Raw genomic sequence first — 19159 nt, forward strand, 5'->3', positions numbered from 1 at the left:
CAGGAGAAGTCTTGGAGGCGATTGGATGAGGTGCGAATAAGTGTGGAGGAGAGAAGGAGGTCTTGGGAGGACCGGAGATTACGTGAGGGAAGATATATGGAGATTAGTTCAGAGATATATGGAGGAGACAGGTTATAGATGGCCTTGTAGGTCAGTATTAGTAATTTGAACTGGATACGCTGAGGGAATGGGAGCCAGTGAAGAGATTTGCAGAGGGGGGAGGAGGAGGAGTAGCGAGGAGAGAGATGGATTAGTCGGGCAGCAGAGTTAAGGATGGACTGGAGAGGTGCAAGGGTGTTAGCAGGGAGGCCGCAGAAAAGGATGTTGCAGTAGTCAAGGCGGGAGATAATGAGGGCATGCACAAGTAAATTAAATAACCCAAAACAATGTTAAAAAAATGTTACAATTTGTCCCACAAGTGGAGAACCAAACAAAAAAAATCGGTCTATCAACTATCATGGTCATTAAGGGGTTTAAAGAAGCAGCTCCTCTTGTTTCAGCACAGTACAGCAGTAGTACATATAGAAAACAGTACAGCCTAGTATTTGTAGTACAGGAAGAGAATTGTTCACTTACTATTGTATAATCAAATATGTTACTTTTCATTTAAAAAAGATTGATTAGCAGGTTTTGCTATGTAATCTGAGAGCAGCATGATGTAGTGGCAGAGAGCCTGATGTCAGTGATGTGTCACTTACTGAGCTGCTTAGTTTTGACAGAATCCTTGTTTTTTCTGCTGTAGGTGTAGCAGTGATCATAATGCTTAGCTATGTATAACTCTGCCCACACCCATGCTTGGAAGCTTCCTATGTATACTATATGTTGTCAGCAAGCTGACAATCAGTGTTGGGGGCGGGGTTACACATATTGGCTGGACTGTCTTGCTGTGACACCTCTGTCTGGCAGTGGTAATCCCCTGCTGAGAAAACACTGATTGTATTGAAACTACAGCAAGCTGCTGAGTACATGACACATCCTTGGAGCCAGCCTCTCTGCCCCTACATTATTCTGCTTTCAGATTAAGTAGCAAACACCTGCTGACAGATTCCATTTAGCTGCATTATTTCTCTTAATTTTAAACTCTGTAATATAACATATTAAAAAAAGCATTGTTGTGCTGTGATATACTCTTACAGTGAACAAAAGGCTCCTTCACTCTTGAAAAATGCAATATTTCATGAGCGCAATCCCCAGATTTGAATAAGTGCCTCTCCCTTTTGAAGATTTATGAAGCATGAACGTTACAGATGTTATAAAATCCAGATTTATGCTCAGTGGTTGCAAGGCGTCTGTGTAGTATTACCTGGATGATTGATTTGGGGGTATCATAGGTATGTTAGAATTCTGCAAAATAGTGTTTGTTACACTGAAAGAGGAAGGAAAGTAGGTAATGGAATGGTTTTGGTGGGCTCACAAGTCTAGCATCTTAGAATTTCCATATTGAATGACTCATGGAAACATGATATAGAAAAGGTATACCACAAAACGTATCATATTACTGTATATATTAAATCATTGCCAAATGTACAGTTTTCGGATTTAGTGAAATTTTGTCGATGGTATGTCATTCCACTTTACTAAATATGAATGGGCTGAAGATAGCAATGGTATGTGGGTTATCTAGTCCTATGTAAATGTAGTCATGTAATGGAATTATGCAGCTTTCTAATAAGTGACTGTAGGTCCTAGTCAATATTGGACACCCATAAACTCTTAAAGGAAAGGTGCCGCATTTTATTTTTTGTATTAAAAATGATTGTTTATATAAACAATTATTTTTAATACAAATTTACATTTTTTAACTTTAACATTTTTTTTATTATTAATTTTTTTTTCAGCCACTGGGCGCCGCCATTTTGCTTTGCAGGAGTGTAAGTGAAGCTGCACGTCACTTTCACTCTGCATTTACGGCAGCTCAGGGCATAGAGATCTGCAGTCGGGAGCCGACTCTATACCTACCATTGTAAACTGCTTTCTGCTGTGTCTGGCCACGCCCCCTGAGCCGTCCACACCACGGCAGAGGCAGGAGACCAGCGCCATCTTCCTGGAGCTCACACTGCAGCTGTGAGCTCCAGCTTACCAGGATAATCAAAGGAGCCCTGCAGTCATAGGAGGAGGAGGAGACCAAGGACGGGAGGGAGAAGGACTCAGCAGGCAGCCGTGAGTATCAGTGGGGAGGGGGGGGAGGGAATCTAATCCTCTCCTTTGTGGTGCTGACTCTGAGCAGTTATCTCCTCCCATGTGTGTTACTGTGCTGTGTATCTACTCCTCTCCTGTGTGATACTGTCTGCTTAGCCATGCATCTAATCCTCTCCTGTGTGATACTAACTGAGCTGTGTATCTAATCCTCTCCTGTGTGATACTGACTGCTGAGCCATGCATCTAATCCTATACTGTGTGATACTATGCTGAGCCGTGTATCTAATCCTCTCCTGTGTGATACTATGTTGAGCCGTGTATCTAATCCTCTCCTGTGTCATACTGTCTGCTGAGCCGTGTATCTAATCCTATCCTGTATGATACTGTCTGCTGCGCCATGTATCTAATCCTATCCTGTGTGATACTGTCTGCTGAGCCGTGTACCTAATCCTATCCTGTGTGATACTGTCTGCTGAGCCGTGTATCTAATCCTATCCTGTGTGATACTGTCTGCTGAGCCGTGTACCTAATCCTATCCTGTGTGATACTATGCTGAGCCGTGTATCTAATCCTATCCTGTATGATACTGTCTGCTGAGCCGTGTACCTAATCCTATCCTGTGTGATACTATGCTGAGCCGTGTATCTAATCCTATCCTGTATGATACTGTCTGCTGCGCGTGTATCTAATCCTCTCCTGTGTGATACTATGTTGAGCCGTGTATCTAATCCTCTCCTGTGTCATACTGTCTGCTGAGCCGTGTACCTAATCCTATCCTGTGTGATACTGTGTGCTGAGCCATGCATCTAATCCTATACTGTGTGATACTATGTTGAGCCGTGTATCTAATCCTCTCCTGTGTCATACTGTCTGCTGAGCCGTGTATCTAATCCTATCCTGTATGATACTGTCTGCTGAGCCGTGTACCTAATCCTATCCTGTGTGATACTGTCTGCTGAGCCGTGTATCTAATCCTATCCTGTGTGATACTGTCTGCTGAGCCGTGTACCTAATCCTATCCTGTGTGATACTGTGTGCTGAGCCATGCATCTAATCCTATCCTGTGTGATACTGTCTGCTGCGCCGTGTATCTAATCCTATACTGTGTGATACTATGCTGAACCGTGTATCTAATCCTATACTGTGTGATACTGTATGCTGACCTGTGTATCTAATCCTATACTGTGCTGACCTGTGTATCTAATCTGCTCCTGTGTGATACTGTCTGCTGAGGCTACTTTCACACTACCGTCAGTACGGGGCCGTCGCAAACCGTTGGCCCGACGTACCGACGGATGTTGTGCTAAATTTAGCACAACGTGGGCAGCGGATGCAGTCTTACGACGCATCCGCTACCCAGTGTGATGAGCGGGGAGGAGGGTGCGGAGTTCCGGCCGCGCATGAGCGGGCAGATAAAGCGGAACCGACGGACAAAAAAAGTTACATGGAACTTTTTTTTGCGCGTCGCGGCCGCCGAAACACAACACATCCGTCGCACGACGGATGCGACGTGTGGCCATACGTCGCAATGTGTCGCTAATGTAAGTCTATGGGGAAAAAGCACATCCTGCGGGCAACTTTGCAGGATGCGTTTTTTCTCCAAAACGAAGCATTGTGACGTATCCCTAAAGACGAAAGTGTGAAAGTAGCCTGAGCCGTGTATCTAATCCGCTCCTGTGTGATACTGTTTGCTGAGCCATGTATCTAATCCTATCCTGTGTGATACTGTCTTGTGAACAGTGTATCTAATCCTCTCCTATGCACTCCTCTCCCCCCTGCATGTCTTTCCCCATTGCACACACAACTCAATGCATGCGATAACAGGAGCTGCAGGGGTCATGCTGTATTATGGCATTATGTGAGATCTATATGACGGTATTATGTGATCTGTATGGTGGTATTATGCTTTATCAGTATTGTGAGAATTATATGGTGGTATTGTGTGTGATCTACACTCACTGGCCACTTTATTAGGTACACCATGCTAGTAACGGGTTGGACCCCCTTTTGCCTTCAGAACTGCCTCAATTCTTCGTGGCATAGATTCAACAAGGTGCTGGAAGCATTCCTCAGAGATTTTGGTCCATATTGACATGATGGCATCACACAGTTGCCGCAGATTTGTCGGCTGCACATCCCTGATGCGAGTCTCCCGTTCCACCACATCCCAAAGATTTCATGTTGTTTACGCCAAATTCTGACCCTACCATCCGAATGTCGCAGCAGAAATCGAGACTCATCAGACCAAGCAACGTTTTTCCAATCTTCTACTGTCCAATTTCGATGAGCTTGTGCAAATTGTAGCCTCAGTTTCCTGTTCTTAGCTGAAAGGAGTGGTACCCGGGGTGGTCTTCTGCTGCTGTAGCCCATCTGCCTCAAAGTTCGACGCACTGTGCGTTCAGAGATGCTCTTAGGCCTACCTTGGTTGTAACGGGTGGCGATTTGAGTCACTGTTGCCTTTCTATCAGCTCGAACCAGTCTGCCCATTCTGCTCTGACCTCTGGCATCAACAAGGCATTTCCGCCCACAGAACTGCCGCTAACTGGATTTTTTTTCTTTTTCGGACCATTCTCTGTAAACCCTAGAGATGGTTGTGCGTGAAAATCCCAGTAGATCAGCAGTTTCTGAAATACTCAGACCAGCCCTTCTGGCACCAACAACCATGCCACGTTCAAAGGCACTCAAATCACCTTTCTTCCCCATACTGATGCTCGGTTTGAACTGCAGGAGATTGTCTTGACCATGTCTACATGCCTAAATGCACTGAGTTGCTGCCATGTGATTGGCTGATTAGAAATTAAGTGTTAACAAGAAGTTGGACAGGTGTACCTAATAAAGTGGCCAGTGAGTGTATATGGCGGTATTATGTGAGATCTATATGGCGGCACTGTGACAAGTATGTGGCGGTATTGTGTGATCTATATGGCGGTATTATGTGAGAACACTATGGAGGTATTATGTGTGATCTATATGGCGGTATGTGAGAACACTGGCGGTATTATGTGTGGTCTATATGGTGGTATTATGTGAGAACTGTATGACAGTATTGTGTGATCTATTTGATGGTATTGTGTGTGTGATCTATATGGCGGTATTATGTGAGAACACTATGGCGTTATTTGCGATCTATATGATGGTATTATGTGAGAACTATAGGACAGCATTATGTGTGATCTATATGGCGGTATTATGTGTGATCTATATGGCGGTATTATGTGAGAACACTATGGCAGTATTATCTTCAGAAAGCGGACCCATTATAGGGTGGTTCTGGCTGAGCACCTGCACGCGGGTCTGGGGTAATAGAGGGGGCAGCATGACCTCCAGTTAGGTGCAGTCAGGGGAAGGCTGGTGAGGCAGCTGAAGAGGAGTCTCATTTTTATCGTTACTATATGGCTACATTTCCTTCCCAGCGTCACCCCAGACTTCGCCTGTCGTCTCACTTTCACACATCACCAGGACAGGATGGAGAAGACAGGATCTGAGGAGGGGAATGGGGTCTGCATGCAAAGTCTGGATCAGAACAGGCCATCAATCCACAGAAATGTTTCCTGGATTTCTGAGGAGACGGTCCATCCATGTGTATAAAAGACAGCGCTCTATGTACAATCCCTGGCTGCTCCGCACACCGAACAGGGTGCCCCCCATAGACCAGCACACTGCTCTCCTGAAATACTCTGTGCTGCTGTCACCCTGCTCCCTCCACCACATATCTCCCAGAATCCTTGCTGCCTGCCATCCTCGGTGACTGTCTACTTGTCAGTATAAGGCTGCTTTCACACTAGCGTCGGTACGGGCCCGTCGCAGTGCGTCGGCCCGACGTACCGACAAATGCTGTGAAAGAAATGCCCGACGTGGGCAGTGGAAGCAGTCTTACGACGCTTCCGCTGCCCCATTGTAAGGTCCGGGGAGGAGGGGGCGGAGTTTCGGCCACACATGCGCGGTCGAAAATGTTGGACTCAACGCACAAAAAAAGTTACATGTAAAATTTTTTTGTGGCGGCGGTCCGCCAAAACACGACGCAACCGTCGCACGACGGTTGCGACGTGTGGCAATACATCGCAATGCGTCGGTAATGTTAGTCTATGGTGAAAAAACGAATCCTGCAGACAACTTTGCAGGATGCGTTTTTTTTCTCCTGAATGACGCATTGCGACGTATTGCAAACAACGCTAGTGTGAAAGTAGCCTAAGGCTGCCGTCACACGATCAGTATTTGGTCAGTATTTTACCTCAGTATTTGTAAGCCAAAACCAGGAGTGGGTGATAAATACAGAAGTGGTGCATATGTTTCTGTTATACTTTTCCTCTAATTGTCCCACTCCTGGTTTTGGCTTACAAATACTGAGGTAAAATACTGACCAAATACTGATAGTGTGACGGCAGCCTTACTCTGCAGTCACCAACAAAATGGCTGCTCACTGGAATCCTGAATATCATCCGCTCTTATCCCTTAGCAGACACCCAGAAGGGAAGGAGAGGAGACATCACACACGTCAGCAGACTCCGCCCATAATTACTGCAGTGCAGTAATGTGAGCTAGTTGTACACTAGGTTTTTGTCAAATTTCAGCAGCTGCTCCCCCTAGTGTTTAAAAGTGGAAATTCCAAAACTTTTCAAATTATTTTTCATATTTTACTAAATTATAAACAAATGATAATATTTTTTAAGAAAATGTAAACATTAATTCTTTACATTTTTACAATTGCTGCAAAAAAAAATTTTTTGATGGCACCTTCCCTTTAAGGATCCCAACCATCACCTCTTATATCTGACTAGACTCTATCCGGCCTTGCTCAATTCACTTGCATTGAGTGAGGCTTCGTCCATCTAGTCGGCATGTGACCGCCGGGACCAGAAAATCCTGACAGCGTGCAGTGCACGCACTGTGAGGATTCACAAGCCTGCAGTCACTCAGAGTGACTGCAGACTTGTAGCCTATGGCCGGGCAACCCCTTTAAGTAGACCTGTATATGATGATAATGCAAATCTATCATCAGACTGTACCACCGTATATAACGCATAAAATGTTCATCTGGTGACATACAGGCCATAAAAATGTGGATGTATTGGTTATATTTTCTGCAAAAAGGCAGAATAAGGATTTCATCACAGTAATTTTATAGGTTGTTCCCAAAATATTGTAAAATATAATTTACATTTCAGCAAGACGTACATAGTACAAATACAGCATAGTCTTTTTAAAATAATGTTATATTTGTTCTTTTTTGTTTGCAATCAGGTTTTCTGGCCGGCTTCTACAAACAAAGTTGAAGAGTGCAAGATGGCTGGCAAAGATCCCACAGTAAGTCAGTGAGGAAAATACTTGTCCTGTGAGTCAGGTTGAGGCCGCTGCAGCCAAAGGAAAATTAAATAAAGGGTGTAGTTTTTACTATTTATCCCCTGTGGAGTGATAGCATTTGAGCACTAATTTCCAAGGAACAACCTGTAGATTATAATTCATTTCTGTACACGTAATTAAGGAATTAATATGTGCATTCATCAGACAAAACAGATGGCGTTTTTTAATTCCTGAATTAATTCTCATAAAATGTATTTAATCCTTATGAATATTAATATATGTGCATGTTAGCACATTTTATCTTACAGCTATTACATGTAAATCATGCTGTGTTAAAAAAAAACCTGCTACTTGAAGAAATAGTAGCAGAGGAACTTAAAATATTTTCCCTTGGTAGGTGTCCTTATTTGTAATAGCAGCTCAGGATATATCCCTGTAGAGACTAGAGGGCTTTACAAGAATGAATGTGTGGAAAACTGCACATCTTTTACCAAGAGCTAAAGCCATAAGCGCTGTCATGATATAGCCGAACAGATGGGAACCACTTCAGATCTTAGCACAGTACATTTATTATCTCCTAATTGCCAGGCATTACTACATTTCAGTTTGGCCCTTTTATGCTTAAGATCTTTGGAGGTATGTCTCGATCAGCTTTCCACATCTAGAGGCTGACATTTTTTGGGATAGTTTTCTTAGAACAATGTGCAGTGTTAGTTTTCTGCCACACATAGTGCTTTACTTTTAGGCCAAAAAGTTCTACTTTGGTCTCATCTGACCAGAGCACCTTTTTCAACATGCTAGCTGTGTCCCGCACAGGACATTCAGAAGAACGTACTCTGGCCAGATAACACCAAAGTAGAGCTTTTTGGGCTAAATGCCCAAGGGTTATGTGTGATGGAAAGCTAACACTACATATCACTCTGAAAACACCATCCCCACCGTCAAACATGGTGGTGACAGCATCATGCTATGGGGATGCTTTTCTCCAGTAGTGATGGAGAAGCTGATCAGAGTTGATAGGAAGATGGATAAAGCTAAACACACGGCAATCCTGGAGGAAAACATGTTTGAGGCTGCAAAAGAATTGAGACTAGGGCGCAGGTTCACCTTCTAGCAGTTTGAATGTTCCAGTCAAAGTCCAGACCTAAATCCCTTTGAAAATATGTGACAAGACTTGAAAATTGCTGTTCGCTGATGCTCTCCATCCAACCTCACTAAGGTAGAGATATTTAGCGAAGAAGAATGAGCAAAAATTTCAGTCTTTAGAAGTGCAAAGTTGGTAGAGACTTACCCCCAAAAGTCTTGTAGTAGTAATTGTAGCGTAAGGTGGTCCTACAAAGTAATTACTCAGGGGGCTGACTACAAATGCGTGTCACAATTTTTAGATTTATATTTTAAAATATTTAGAAAGCCAAGTATTACTTCACAAATACTTGCGACTTTGTGTTTTTATGTCACATTAAATCCCAATAAAATACATTTAAAGAGTAACCCCTGTTTTCATTTTTATTTCATAAATCTATAGTACACATGAAAATAAGTCACTTTGAAATCTGTTTCTTTCTCTGCCAAATTTGATCAGTCATTATCAAAATTCTCAATTCTGAGGGGTAATCTGTATTCAGTGAAGACTTTCCCATTACTGAGAGAGGAGATGAGAGCTGCTACTGATAGAATTCTATGTAGATAGTAAGCAGGGGAGGAAGAGGAGGAACTCTGCCTGTAGCTCCTCCTTCCTCCCATCTACATAGATTTGTTTCCGTAGCCCCCGCCATGTCTTATCTCTGTAATGGGAAAGTCTGTCTTCTGAATATAGATTTGCCCTCAGAATTGAGAATTTTTATAATGACTGATCAAATTTGGCCGAGAGAGAAGCAAAATTTTCTGATAAGATATATTACAAACTTGCTTATTTTTATGGGTACTATTGATTTATGAAATAAAAATTAAAATGACGGTTACTCTATAGGTTTGTGGGTATAACGTGAAAAATTGAAGAAAAGTTCATGGGGTATGAATACATTTTCAAGGCACTGAATGCCACTATAGATGAAGCATTTTTTTATGTAAATTCTGCTATCCTCTCCAGTGCATCACCACAGCTACCAGACAAGTGACGGGACATCATGGCTGTGTCCGTCACGCCATTTCTGAAAACGTCTGAGGTCTGATCTGCCGGTGTAGCAATCTTCATTCTGACATTGTACTTACTACTTAATAAACTGATAACTTATTATTTTATTACTATTATTAGGGTGATAAAACATTTCCGTGTGCCGGAATATAAAAGGTGTGTAGGGGAGATATTCTTCATGGGAATAACCAGCACAAACTATTACGGTCTTATGTTCCTACAGAGAGCAGGTTGTGGCGTTAGTAATAGCAGACCGCTTACCTCATATTACTGTAATGTCCGATGGAAGTCATTACTGTTTAACTTCAGTTGAGAAATGTAAACGCGCTGCCATTACTAATACCTGCCTGACATAACACTGGAAGTCCCCGCTAATTCCAGATTGCTACATTTCCTTCTACAGTACCTGTTGGCTACTGCACAAATCAGACCAAATAATGTTTTTTTTTAGCCAAGATAGTCCATGTTCACACATTCAGGATTCTGTTCTGCTTTAGGCTCGGATTCCACGTCTAAATCCTTACAGAACTTGCCAGCATTCTGCAACTAAGCCTTGTGTATACAAACATGGGTAATCCAGGTAAACCTCCACGCACATCTCTATTGAACAGTTCCTGGAATTTGCCAGGAATTACATTCTTCTGTGGAAGGGCGATGGCAAAGTAAAGAGTGACTCTGATCTGAGCAATTTCCTGTTTGAGCTAATATACAAATTATGCGTGACTTGTAGCACAATGGTGATGATCAACTTGTGTTATTTATCATCCCTTTTGATGGTTTCTTATTTTTAATTTTTTTTTTCACACTTTGTAGTATAGACAATATACAGTGGGTACGGAAAGTATTCAGACCCCTTTTAAATTTTTCACTCTTTGTTTCATTGCAGCCATTTGGTAAATTAAAAAAAAGTTCATTTTTTTCTCATTAATGTTCACTCTCCACCCCATCTTGACTGAAAAAAACCCAGAAATGTAGTAATTTTTGCATATTTATTAAAAAAGAAAAGCTGAAATATCACATGGTCATAAGTATTCAGACCCTTTGCTCAGTATTGAGTAGAAGCACTCTTTTAAGCTAGTACAGCCATGAGTCTTCTTGTGTATGATGCAACAAGTTTTTCACACCTGGATTTGGAGATCCTCTGCCATTCTTCCTTGCAGATTCTCTCCAGTTCTGTCAGGTTGGATGGTGAACGTTGGTGGACAGCCATTTTCAGGTCTCTCCAGAGATGCTCAATTGGGTTTAGGTCAGGGCTCTGGCTGGGCCAGTCAAGAATGGTCACAGAGTTATTCTGAAGCCACTCCTTTGTTATTTTAGCTGTGTGCTTAGGGTCATTGTCTTGTTGGAAGGTGAACCTTCGGCCAAGTCTGAGGTCCAGAGCACTCTGGAAGAGGCTTTCATCCAGGATATCTCTGTATTTTGCCGCATTCATGTTTCTTTCAATGACAACCAGTCGTCCTGTCCCTGCAGCTGAAAAACACCCCCATAGCATGATGCTGCCACCACCATGTTTCACTGTTGGGATTGTATTGGGAAGGTGATGAGAATTATCACCAAAAAGATCTATCTTTGTCTCATCAGACTTGAGAATCTTACTTCTCATAGTCTGGGAGTCCTTCATGTGTTTTTTAGCAAACTCTATGCGGGCTTCCATATGTCTTGCACTGACGAGAGGCTTTTGTCGGGCCACTCTGCCATAAAGGCCCGACTGGTGGATGGCTGCAGTGATAGTTGACTTTGTGGAACTTTCTCCCATCTCCCTACTGCATCTCTGGAGCTCAGCCACAGTGATCTTGGGGTTCTTCTTTACCTCTTTCACCAAGGCTCTTCTCCCACGATTGCTCAGTTTGGCTGGATGGCCAGGTTTAGGAAGACTTCTGGTGGTCCCAAACTTCTTCCATTTAAGGATTATGGAGGCCACTTTGGTCTTAGGAACCTTGAGTACTGCAGAAATTCTTTTGTAACCTTGACCAGAAATATGCCTTGCCACAGTTCTGTCTCTAAGCTCCTTGTCCAGTTCCTTTGACCTCACGATTCCCATTTGGTCTGACATGCACTGTGAGCTGTGAGGTCTTATATAGACAGGTGTGTGCCTTTCCAAATCAAGTCCTATCAGTTTAATTACACACCGCTGGACACCAATGAAGGAACAGAACCATCTCAAGGAGGATCACAAGGAAATAGACAGTATGTGACTTAAATATGAGTGCCTGAGCAAAGGGTCTAAATACTTATGATCGTGTGATATTTCAGTGTTTCCTTTTTATTAAATTTGCAAAAATCTCTAAATTTCATTTTTTTCAGTCAAGATGGGGTGCAGAGTGTACATTAATGAGAAAAAAATAACTTTTTTGAATTCACCAAATGGCTGCAATGAAAAAAAGAGTGAAAAATTTAAAGGGGTCTGAATACTTTCCGTACCCACTGTATATAGGCATCTGGAAAGCATCAGCAGCTCCTTAACACATCAGTACTTGGTCGCTATTGACATAGGCAAATAATCTTCTTAAAGTATTAATGACTGATATAAATACTCATGCCTAATAAAGACCAGTATGTGATATTAACCCCTTCATGACCGTGGGATTTTTCGTTTTTCCGTGTTCGTTTTTCACTCCCCTCCTTTCCAGAGCCATAACTTTTTTATTTTTCCGTCAATTTGGCCATGTGAGGGCTTATTTTTTGCGGGACGAGTTGTACTTTTGAACGACATAATTGGTTTTACCATGTCGTGTACTAGAAAACGGGAAAAAAATTCCAAGTGCGGTGAAATTGCAAAAAAAGTGCAATCCCACACTTGTTTTTTGCTTGGCTTTTTTGCTAGGTTCACTAAATGCTAAAACTGACCTGCCATTATGATTCTCCAGGTCATTACGAGTTCATAGACACCTAACATGACTAGGTTGTTTTTTACCTAAGTGGTGAAAAAAAATGTCAAACTTTGCTAAAAAAAAAAAATAAAATTGCGCCATTTTCCGATACTCGTAGCGTCTCCATTTTTCATGATCTGGGGTCGGTTGAGGGCTTATTTTTTGCGTGCCGAGCTGGCGTTTTTAATGATTCCAATTCGGTGCAGATACGTTCTTTTGATCGCCCGTTATTGCATTTTTATGCAATGTCGCGGCGACCAAAAAAACGTAATTCTGGCGTTTCAATTTTTTTTCTCGTTACGCCGTTTAGCGATCAGGTTAATGCTTTTTTTTTATTGATAGATCGGGCGATTCTGAACGTGGCGATACCAAATATGTGTAGATTTGATTTTTTTTTTAATTGATTTATTTTGATTGGGGCGAAAGGGGGGTGATTTCAACTTTTATATTTTTTTTATTTTTTTCACATTTTTTTAACTTTTTTTTTTAACTTTTGCCATGCTTCAATAGCCTCCATGGGAGGCTAGAAGCAGGCACAGCACGATCGCCTCTGCTACATAGCAGCGATCTGCTGTTCGCTGCTATGTAGTAGAAAATCAGGTGTGCTGTGAGCGCCGACCACAAGGTGGCGCTCACAGCTACCGGTGATCAGTAACCATAGAGGTCTCAAGGACCTCTATGGTTACAATGGAGAAGCATCGCCGACCTCCGATCATGTGACGGGGGTCGGCGATGCTGTCATTTCTGGCCGCCCGGCCGGATGCGGTAGTTAAATGCCGCTGTCTGCGTTTGACAGCGGCATTTAACTAGTTAATAGCAGCGGGTGAATCGCGATTTCACCCGCCGCTATTGCGGGCACATGTCAGCTGTTCAAAACAGCTGACATGTCCCGGCTTTGATGCGGGCTCACCGCGGAGCCCTGCATCAAAGCAGGGGAGCTGACATCGGACGTACTATCCCGTCCGATGTCAGTAAGGGGTTAAAGAGGTTGTCCAATACTTTAACAAAATTCTGAGTACTGCACATCCACCCCCTGTTGAATAAAGGGCAGATGTGCAGGACCTGACCACAGTGGCTATAAAGTAGACAGACCTGTGCTGTGCAGCTCCATAAGGCTACTTTCACACTAGCGTCGGTACAGAGCTGTCACCATGTGTCGACCTGACGTACCGACGCATGCTGTGAAATAAAAGCACAACGGGGGCAGCGGATGCAGTTTTTTAATGCATCCGCGCCCCATTGTAATGTCCGGGGAGGAGGGGACTGAGTTTTGGCCGCACATGCACGGTCGAAAATGGCGGACACGACGCACAAAAAAGTTACATGGAACTTTTTTTGTGCCGACGGTCCGCCAAAACACGACGCATCCGTCGCACGACGGATGCGACGTGTGGCCATACGTAGCAATGCGTCGCTATTGTAAATCTATAGAGAAAAAACGCATCCTGCAGTCAACTTTGCAGGATGCGCTTTTTCTCCTAAACGACGCATTGCGACGTAGGCAAAACGACGCTAGTGTGAAAGTAGCCTAACTGGTCAGTTACTGCCACTGCCGACACTGAGATCAGCTGATAGGCAAGAATGCCTCTAATCGCACCCACAACAATCAGTCATAGATGACCGACTCTAGGATAGGCCATGAGTGTTAAACCAGGAGACAAACTCTGTCACTAGGTTTTTCCCGTATGATGTAATGCCAGAACCTGTAAGCCCCTCAACTTAATATTTGGTTGCACACCCTTTGGAATAAATAACTTGAATCAATCGCTTCCTATAACTATCAACAACGTTCTTTCATCTCTCAACTGGACTTTTGGACCACTCTTCTTTTGCAAACTGCTGCAGGTCTCTCAGATGTGAAGGGTGACTTCTCCCAACAGAAATTTTAAGATCTCTCCACAGGTGTTCAATGGGATTTTGATCCGGACTCATTGCTGACCACTTCAGGACTCTCCAGCACTTTGTTTCCATTTCTGGGGGCTTCTTAACAACCCTATTAAGACTGGTTTTACACAAATTTTTGATAAAAATGCCACTGAGGTTTTGATACAGTTTTCTTTTTTTTGTCAATGCCAGAATTGGATCTAGTAAAAAGAAGTACAAGCCCTTTCTTTATCATTCACATTTCATTTGAATCCAGTTCTGACTTTTGGCTCAAAAGACTTCTAAAAAATTCAATGACTTAGAAAAAGAAAATGCTGTGTGTGAAACCTCCTAACTGTGTATAGTATAAATGAGCGACGCATCTAGCTCTGCTGAGACACCGTTACAGAATGCACTGCAGTATATATTGATTATAATTGTATAATTGATCTTCCCGTCTATTCTTCCAGCACGGCTGTGGTAACTTTGTTCGTGTAATTCAGAGCTTCAATCGAACCCATTTGTACATTTGTGGAAGTGGAGCCTTCAGTCCTATTTGCACATATGTCAACCGAGGGCGCAGGTCTGAGGTATTGCACATCTTTTTCTAACATATTATAGGAGTATAAGAATATCTGTCATATTATTTTCTGATTTGTTTGATTTATACTTACTTTATTTCACATTTACATGTATATTTTGAAGATTTTGGATATATAAAAAGTTCCACCAGCTCTTGACTCCTGCACCATCTTATCCTGCACAATACGTTAGGGCTGGTGGAGATGACCGTCGCTTCGTTCCTTGTGTGATCTGTCAAAACAATGGATCGCCCTGAGACCAATGTTATACTATGGGGTCATGCACATGTCTGAATTTTTTTCCGGACCCGAGTAGTCGAGGAAAAAATTGCAGCATGCACTTTTTGCCTTTAATAATCGGATGGCAAAAGCCCATTCAACGTCTATGGGTCCATGGAAAACATAGGACTGCACTCAGATGACATCCGAGTTGGTCCAAGTTTCAGGGACAGACAGAATGAAGAAGATGGAGACCTTTTTTTCTCCACTTCCAAGAAAATTGGATCATACTCTGTTCAGACTCTGAGTGTGATTAGCCTAATTGGACCGATTTTCTCAGATGGAGAACATATGGTCGTCTTCACCTGCCCAGTAGGAGGGTAGCTCTTCAAAGGTAATAGAGAATGGAACATTATGCAGCTTATTATACAAAATCACATGAATGGAGAACTCAACCATTGTGACCTGCTTCTACGACAAGGCTGATCTATGCATGAAATATACACTGCCTGGTTAAATAATTGTGTCTTCCATTAAGAGACATTGGAGGCATTTACCAGTCTGCCCTCTGTATTAGGTTTATGTCTGACACTACAAGAATGCACTTCATGAAAGGTCACAGGAAGCATGCGTTCTGCATAGTCACGCTAAAAATCAAAGACACTATTCATAATTTCCTGAACAAAAGCCTATTTAAAAGCATGTGCTGCAGATTTGTGGGCTAGAAAGTATCAAACATTGCAGCAATTCAGTGATGATAAACTATCAGGGATTTCCATGTACAGAGCGAGGTGATCATTGCTGTGCTAGAAATCAAGGCGGCATGGCTGGTGTCACATCATTGTTCATTGTCACCACCCCAATCTGTCAACATTACAGTAAAACCTTTTCTATTATTTTACAGGATCACATATTTTTAATTGACACCAAGAATGAATCTGGAAAAGGGCGCTGTTCTTTCAACCCGAAAGTGAATACTGTTTCTGTTATGATTAGTAAGTATTTATATCAATTATACATTATGCAGCGTGGTTAAGTGCAGATGTACAATTAATGTGCAGCAAAGACAAAACTTAGAGTAGATAAATCCTTAAAAAGTTTTGCCATATGTCAGTGCCTTTATAATTACAAGAAGTCTGGGTCCTGAGATCTCTACCGGTCACTCAACCCTCCCAGCAGCGGGGAGTGCGCTGGTTAGCAGACAGGAGAACACAGTTTACAGCTGAGCGCCTAGAGCGTGGTTCACATTCAGTAGAAACCTTAGGTTACGGAGCTTATACTTTCTATTGAATATGTGGTCCATTCTGGACGTGTCCGGGTTTGATCCCTTTTGATCTAACTTTCCTATGCAAGTCAGTGGGTCTGTGAAAAAAAACAGATGGCACACTGATTCTTCCCTTGTGTCATCAGAGTGTTGTCTATTTTTAACTGTTTGATGGATGGGAGAAGCGTGATTTTTTTCAAGAAAAAACGGATGCCACACTGATGGTAAAATCATCTGGACCTGATTAGGCTGTTGTACTTACAATGAAAATCCAAATCCAAGTCTTATTGGCTGTAATATACCCTCTTTATTAACATTCTGTTGCGTGTGTCAGATCACCAATGCTTATCAGTGATATGTCTGCAGATTTTCAATCAGTAGAGTAATTATTCAAAATGCTAATTTTCCACCATTGTTAGGGTGGTTTCACACGTCAGTGGCTCCGGTACGTGTGGTGACAGTTTCCTCACGTACCGGAGACAGTGACACACGTAGACACATTAAAATGAATGTGTCTCTGCAGATGTCAGCGAGTTTTTACGGTCCGTGTTCAAAACACGGAGACATGTCAGTGTTCGTGGGAGCGCACGGATCACACGGACCCATTAAAGTCAGTGGGTGCGTGTAAACATGTACCGCACACGGATGCCGTCCGTGTGCTTTTTTAAAGTCATAGGGTTAAAATTGAAAAAAATGCTTCAATACATGGACACGGACAGCACATGGACGAAAATCACGGATAGCACACGGATGACACACGGATGGCCTACGTGCACACACGGACAGCTCCGGGACCGTTTCTTCACATACCGGAAAAATCTGGATATGTGAGACTGGCCTTAGATAGCGTACAACCCCAAGATATACTCTGTACTTAAATATACAGTGTCTTGTCTTTGCTCTTTTTAAGATAATCAGTGTTATGAAAAGGATAGATGTCTGGCATGTTCTGTTTGGACATTACAGTATTTAAATGAACGTTAAAGGGGCTGTCCCACAAGCAAAGTACATTTTAATTAATAGAGCTTGGATTTTTGCGATGGCCCTGTCTAAAAATGTTCCTGTGCTGAGATAATCTTATAAATGTGTCCCTGCTGTGTAATGGCTGTGTCTGACCGTGCAGGAACATGGTCTGATCATACCACAGCTCCTAGGCAGGGGAGGAAGCAAAAGAGTATACAGACAGGACAGCACGGGATCACAGCTGCATCTTGATGTGAGGTAAAACATATTTTTAAACAGTCAATTAAATGTTTTACCTCACAAAAAGAATCAGCTGTGATCCCGTGCTGTCCTGTCTGTATAGTCTCTCCTGCCCAGTAGCTGTGGTATGATCAGACCATGTCCCTGTACTGTCAGACACGGCCATTACACAGTACACAGCAGGGGCACATGCATAAGATTATCTCAGCACAGGAACATTTTATTTAAACCACATCCAATTGTGGAAATTATTTAGATCTATTGATTAAAATGTTCTTTGTTCGCGGGAAAACCTTTTTAAATGATGTTATAGGAAACTTGGAATTTCATCACAAGTTTCTTCAGGTAGAGTGATAGTACGTTAATAATTACTAATGTACTATCATTATGACCAGCATTGCTACTGTTAGAACTAAATGGCTTGCTGACATCATTCAGCACACTAGTGTCCATTAACATGGAGATAGATGTGTGGGAGTTAAAAATGACAGATTTCTATAGATACTGTAGACTAGTGTGGTTCTCCAGCCACAACTCTGGTGGCTTTTTTAGCCACCAACTGTCAGGCTTTGTTGAAAGTTATAGTCCTGTAAGAGGCAAAAGATCACAAGTGGCTGTAGCCATTGCTATAGATCTTGTCATGTCTTCTGGTCGGAGTTACCCGTTAGGCATCCTTACTGAGAAACCAATTTTACTTTGCCCATACCATATATATAACACCATAGTGCGACCCAATTCCAAATCAGACTGTTCCCCCTGATAATACGAATAGGGGCATAGTGAAATGGAATAACATTCTGATCCACATACTTTCCATAGAAAATGGGAACTTGCTTTAACAATGATTACAGCTGCCAGATTTTAATATAATAGATTTAAACATAGAGATTCTAAAGAAATCGCCACCCATTGTCATTCTATAAGAGGTGTAAATAGAATTTCTCGTCATGTCCTTAGTGAAAATGAGATGCCCGTTTGTAGACTTGTAATAGTCTGCTAATGTTTATAGACTGATTAATGTTATATTATTCCTGGACGCACAAATGGGTGCAAAGGTTCAGACTCCTGACTGCGTATATAAGCCGCGCAGGCCCTTCAGTTTACAGTGCTTGTTATAAAGTGGAAAAAGCAGTGACGTTTGGCCTGAAATAAAGCAGCGTTCTCTGTTTGTTCCCATATATATATGACAGCTTGATTTCTAGTGATAAAGTTAATCCGTGCTATGGCACAGAACAGTAGGACTATTATCTAATGTGAATTGTGGCTGTATGTCGCAGGCTAATGAGTGGGTTGCGTGCCCCGGGGTAATATCCACATCTAAACGTAGCCATTTACACGACAGGAGATTATTATGTCATAAAACAAATTACCAACATTAAATAGCAATTGAGATTTTAAAAACCTGCAGCAGAGCTTCCAAACTCGGCTTTTTTTTAACTATGGTTTAGGTTTGTTAAATGGAAATGTGTCTGTCGCACATTATCTAGAGTAACCATGAAACTTTCATAAAATTTATGGCATGTAGGATGTGTAGTTATGTATTGTAACATTTTCCACCTTGTTTATAAACGATATTTCTTTTTGA

The 19159-nt window shown here is 42.2% G+C and overlaps 1 protein-coding gene across 2 annotated transcripts in view; it reads left to right on the forward strand.

The window, feature by feature from the left end:
* Window positions 1-19159, forward strand: part of SEMA3C (semaphorin 3C) — a 213539-nt gene that overhangs the window by 132096 nt on the left and 62284 nt on the right. For both annotated transcript variants that reach the window (XM_077264680.1, XM_077264681.1), the window contains exons 4-6: window positions 7381-7443; window positions 14778-14897; window positions 16012-16102. In XM_077264680.1, coding sequence (XP_077120795.1) covers window positions 7381-7443; window positions 14778-14897; window positions 16012-16102 — 274 coding nt within the window. The remainder of the gene's footprint in view (window positions 1-7380; window positions 7444-14777; window positions 14898-16011; window positions 16103-19159) is intronic.

The sequence above is a fragment of the Ranitomeya variabilis genome, chromosome 5 (genome assembly GCF_051348905.1).
Source record: "Ranitomeya variabilis isolate aRanVar5 chromosome 5, aRanVar5.hap1, whole genome shotgun sequence".
NCBI lineage: Eukaryota > Metazoa > Chordata > Amphibia > Anura > Dendrobatidae > Ranitomeya > Ranitomeya variabilis.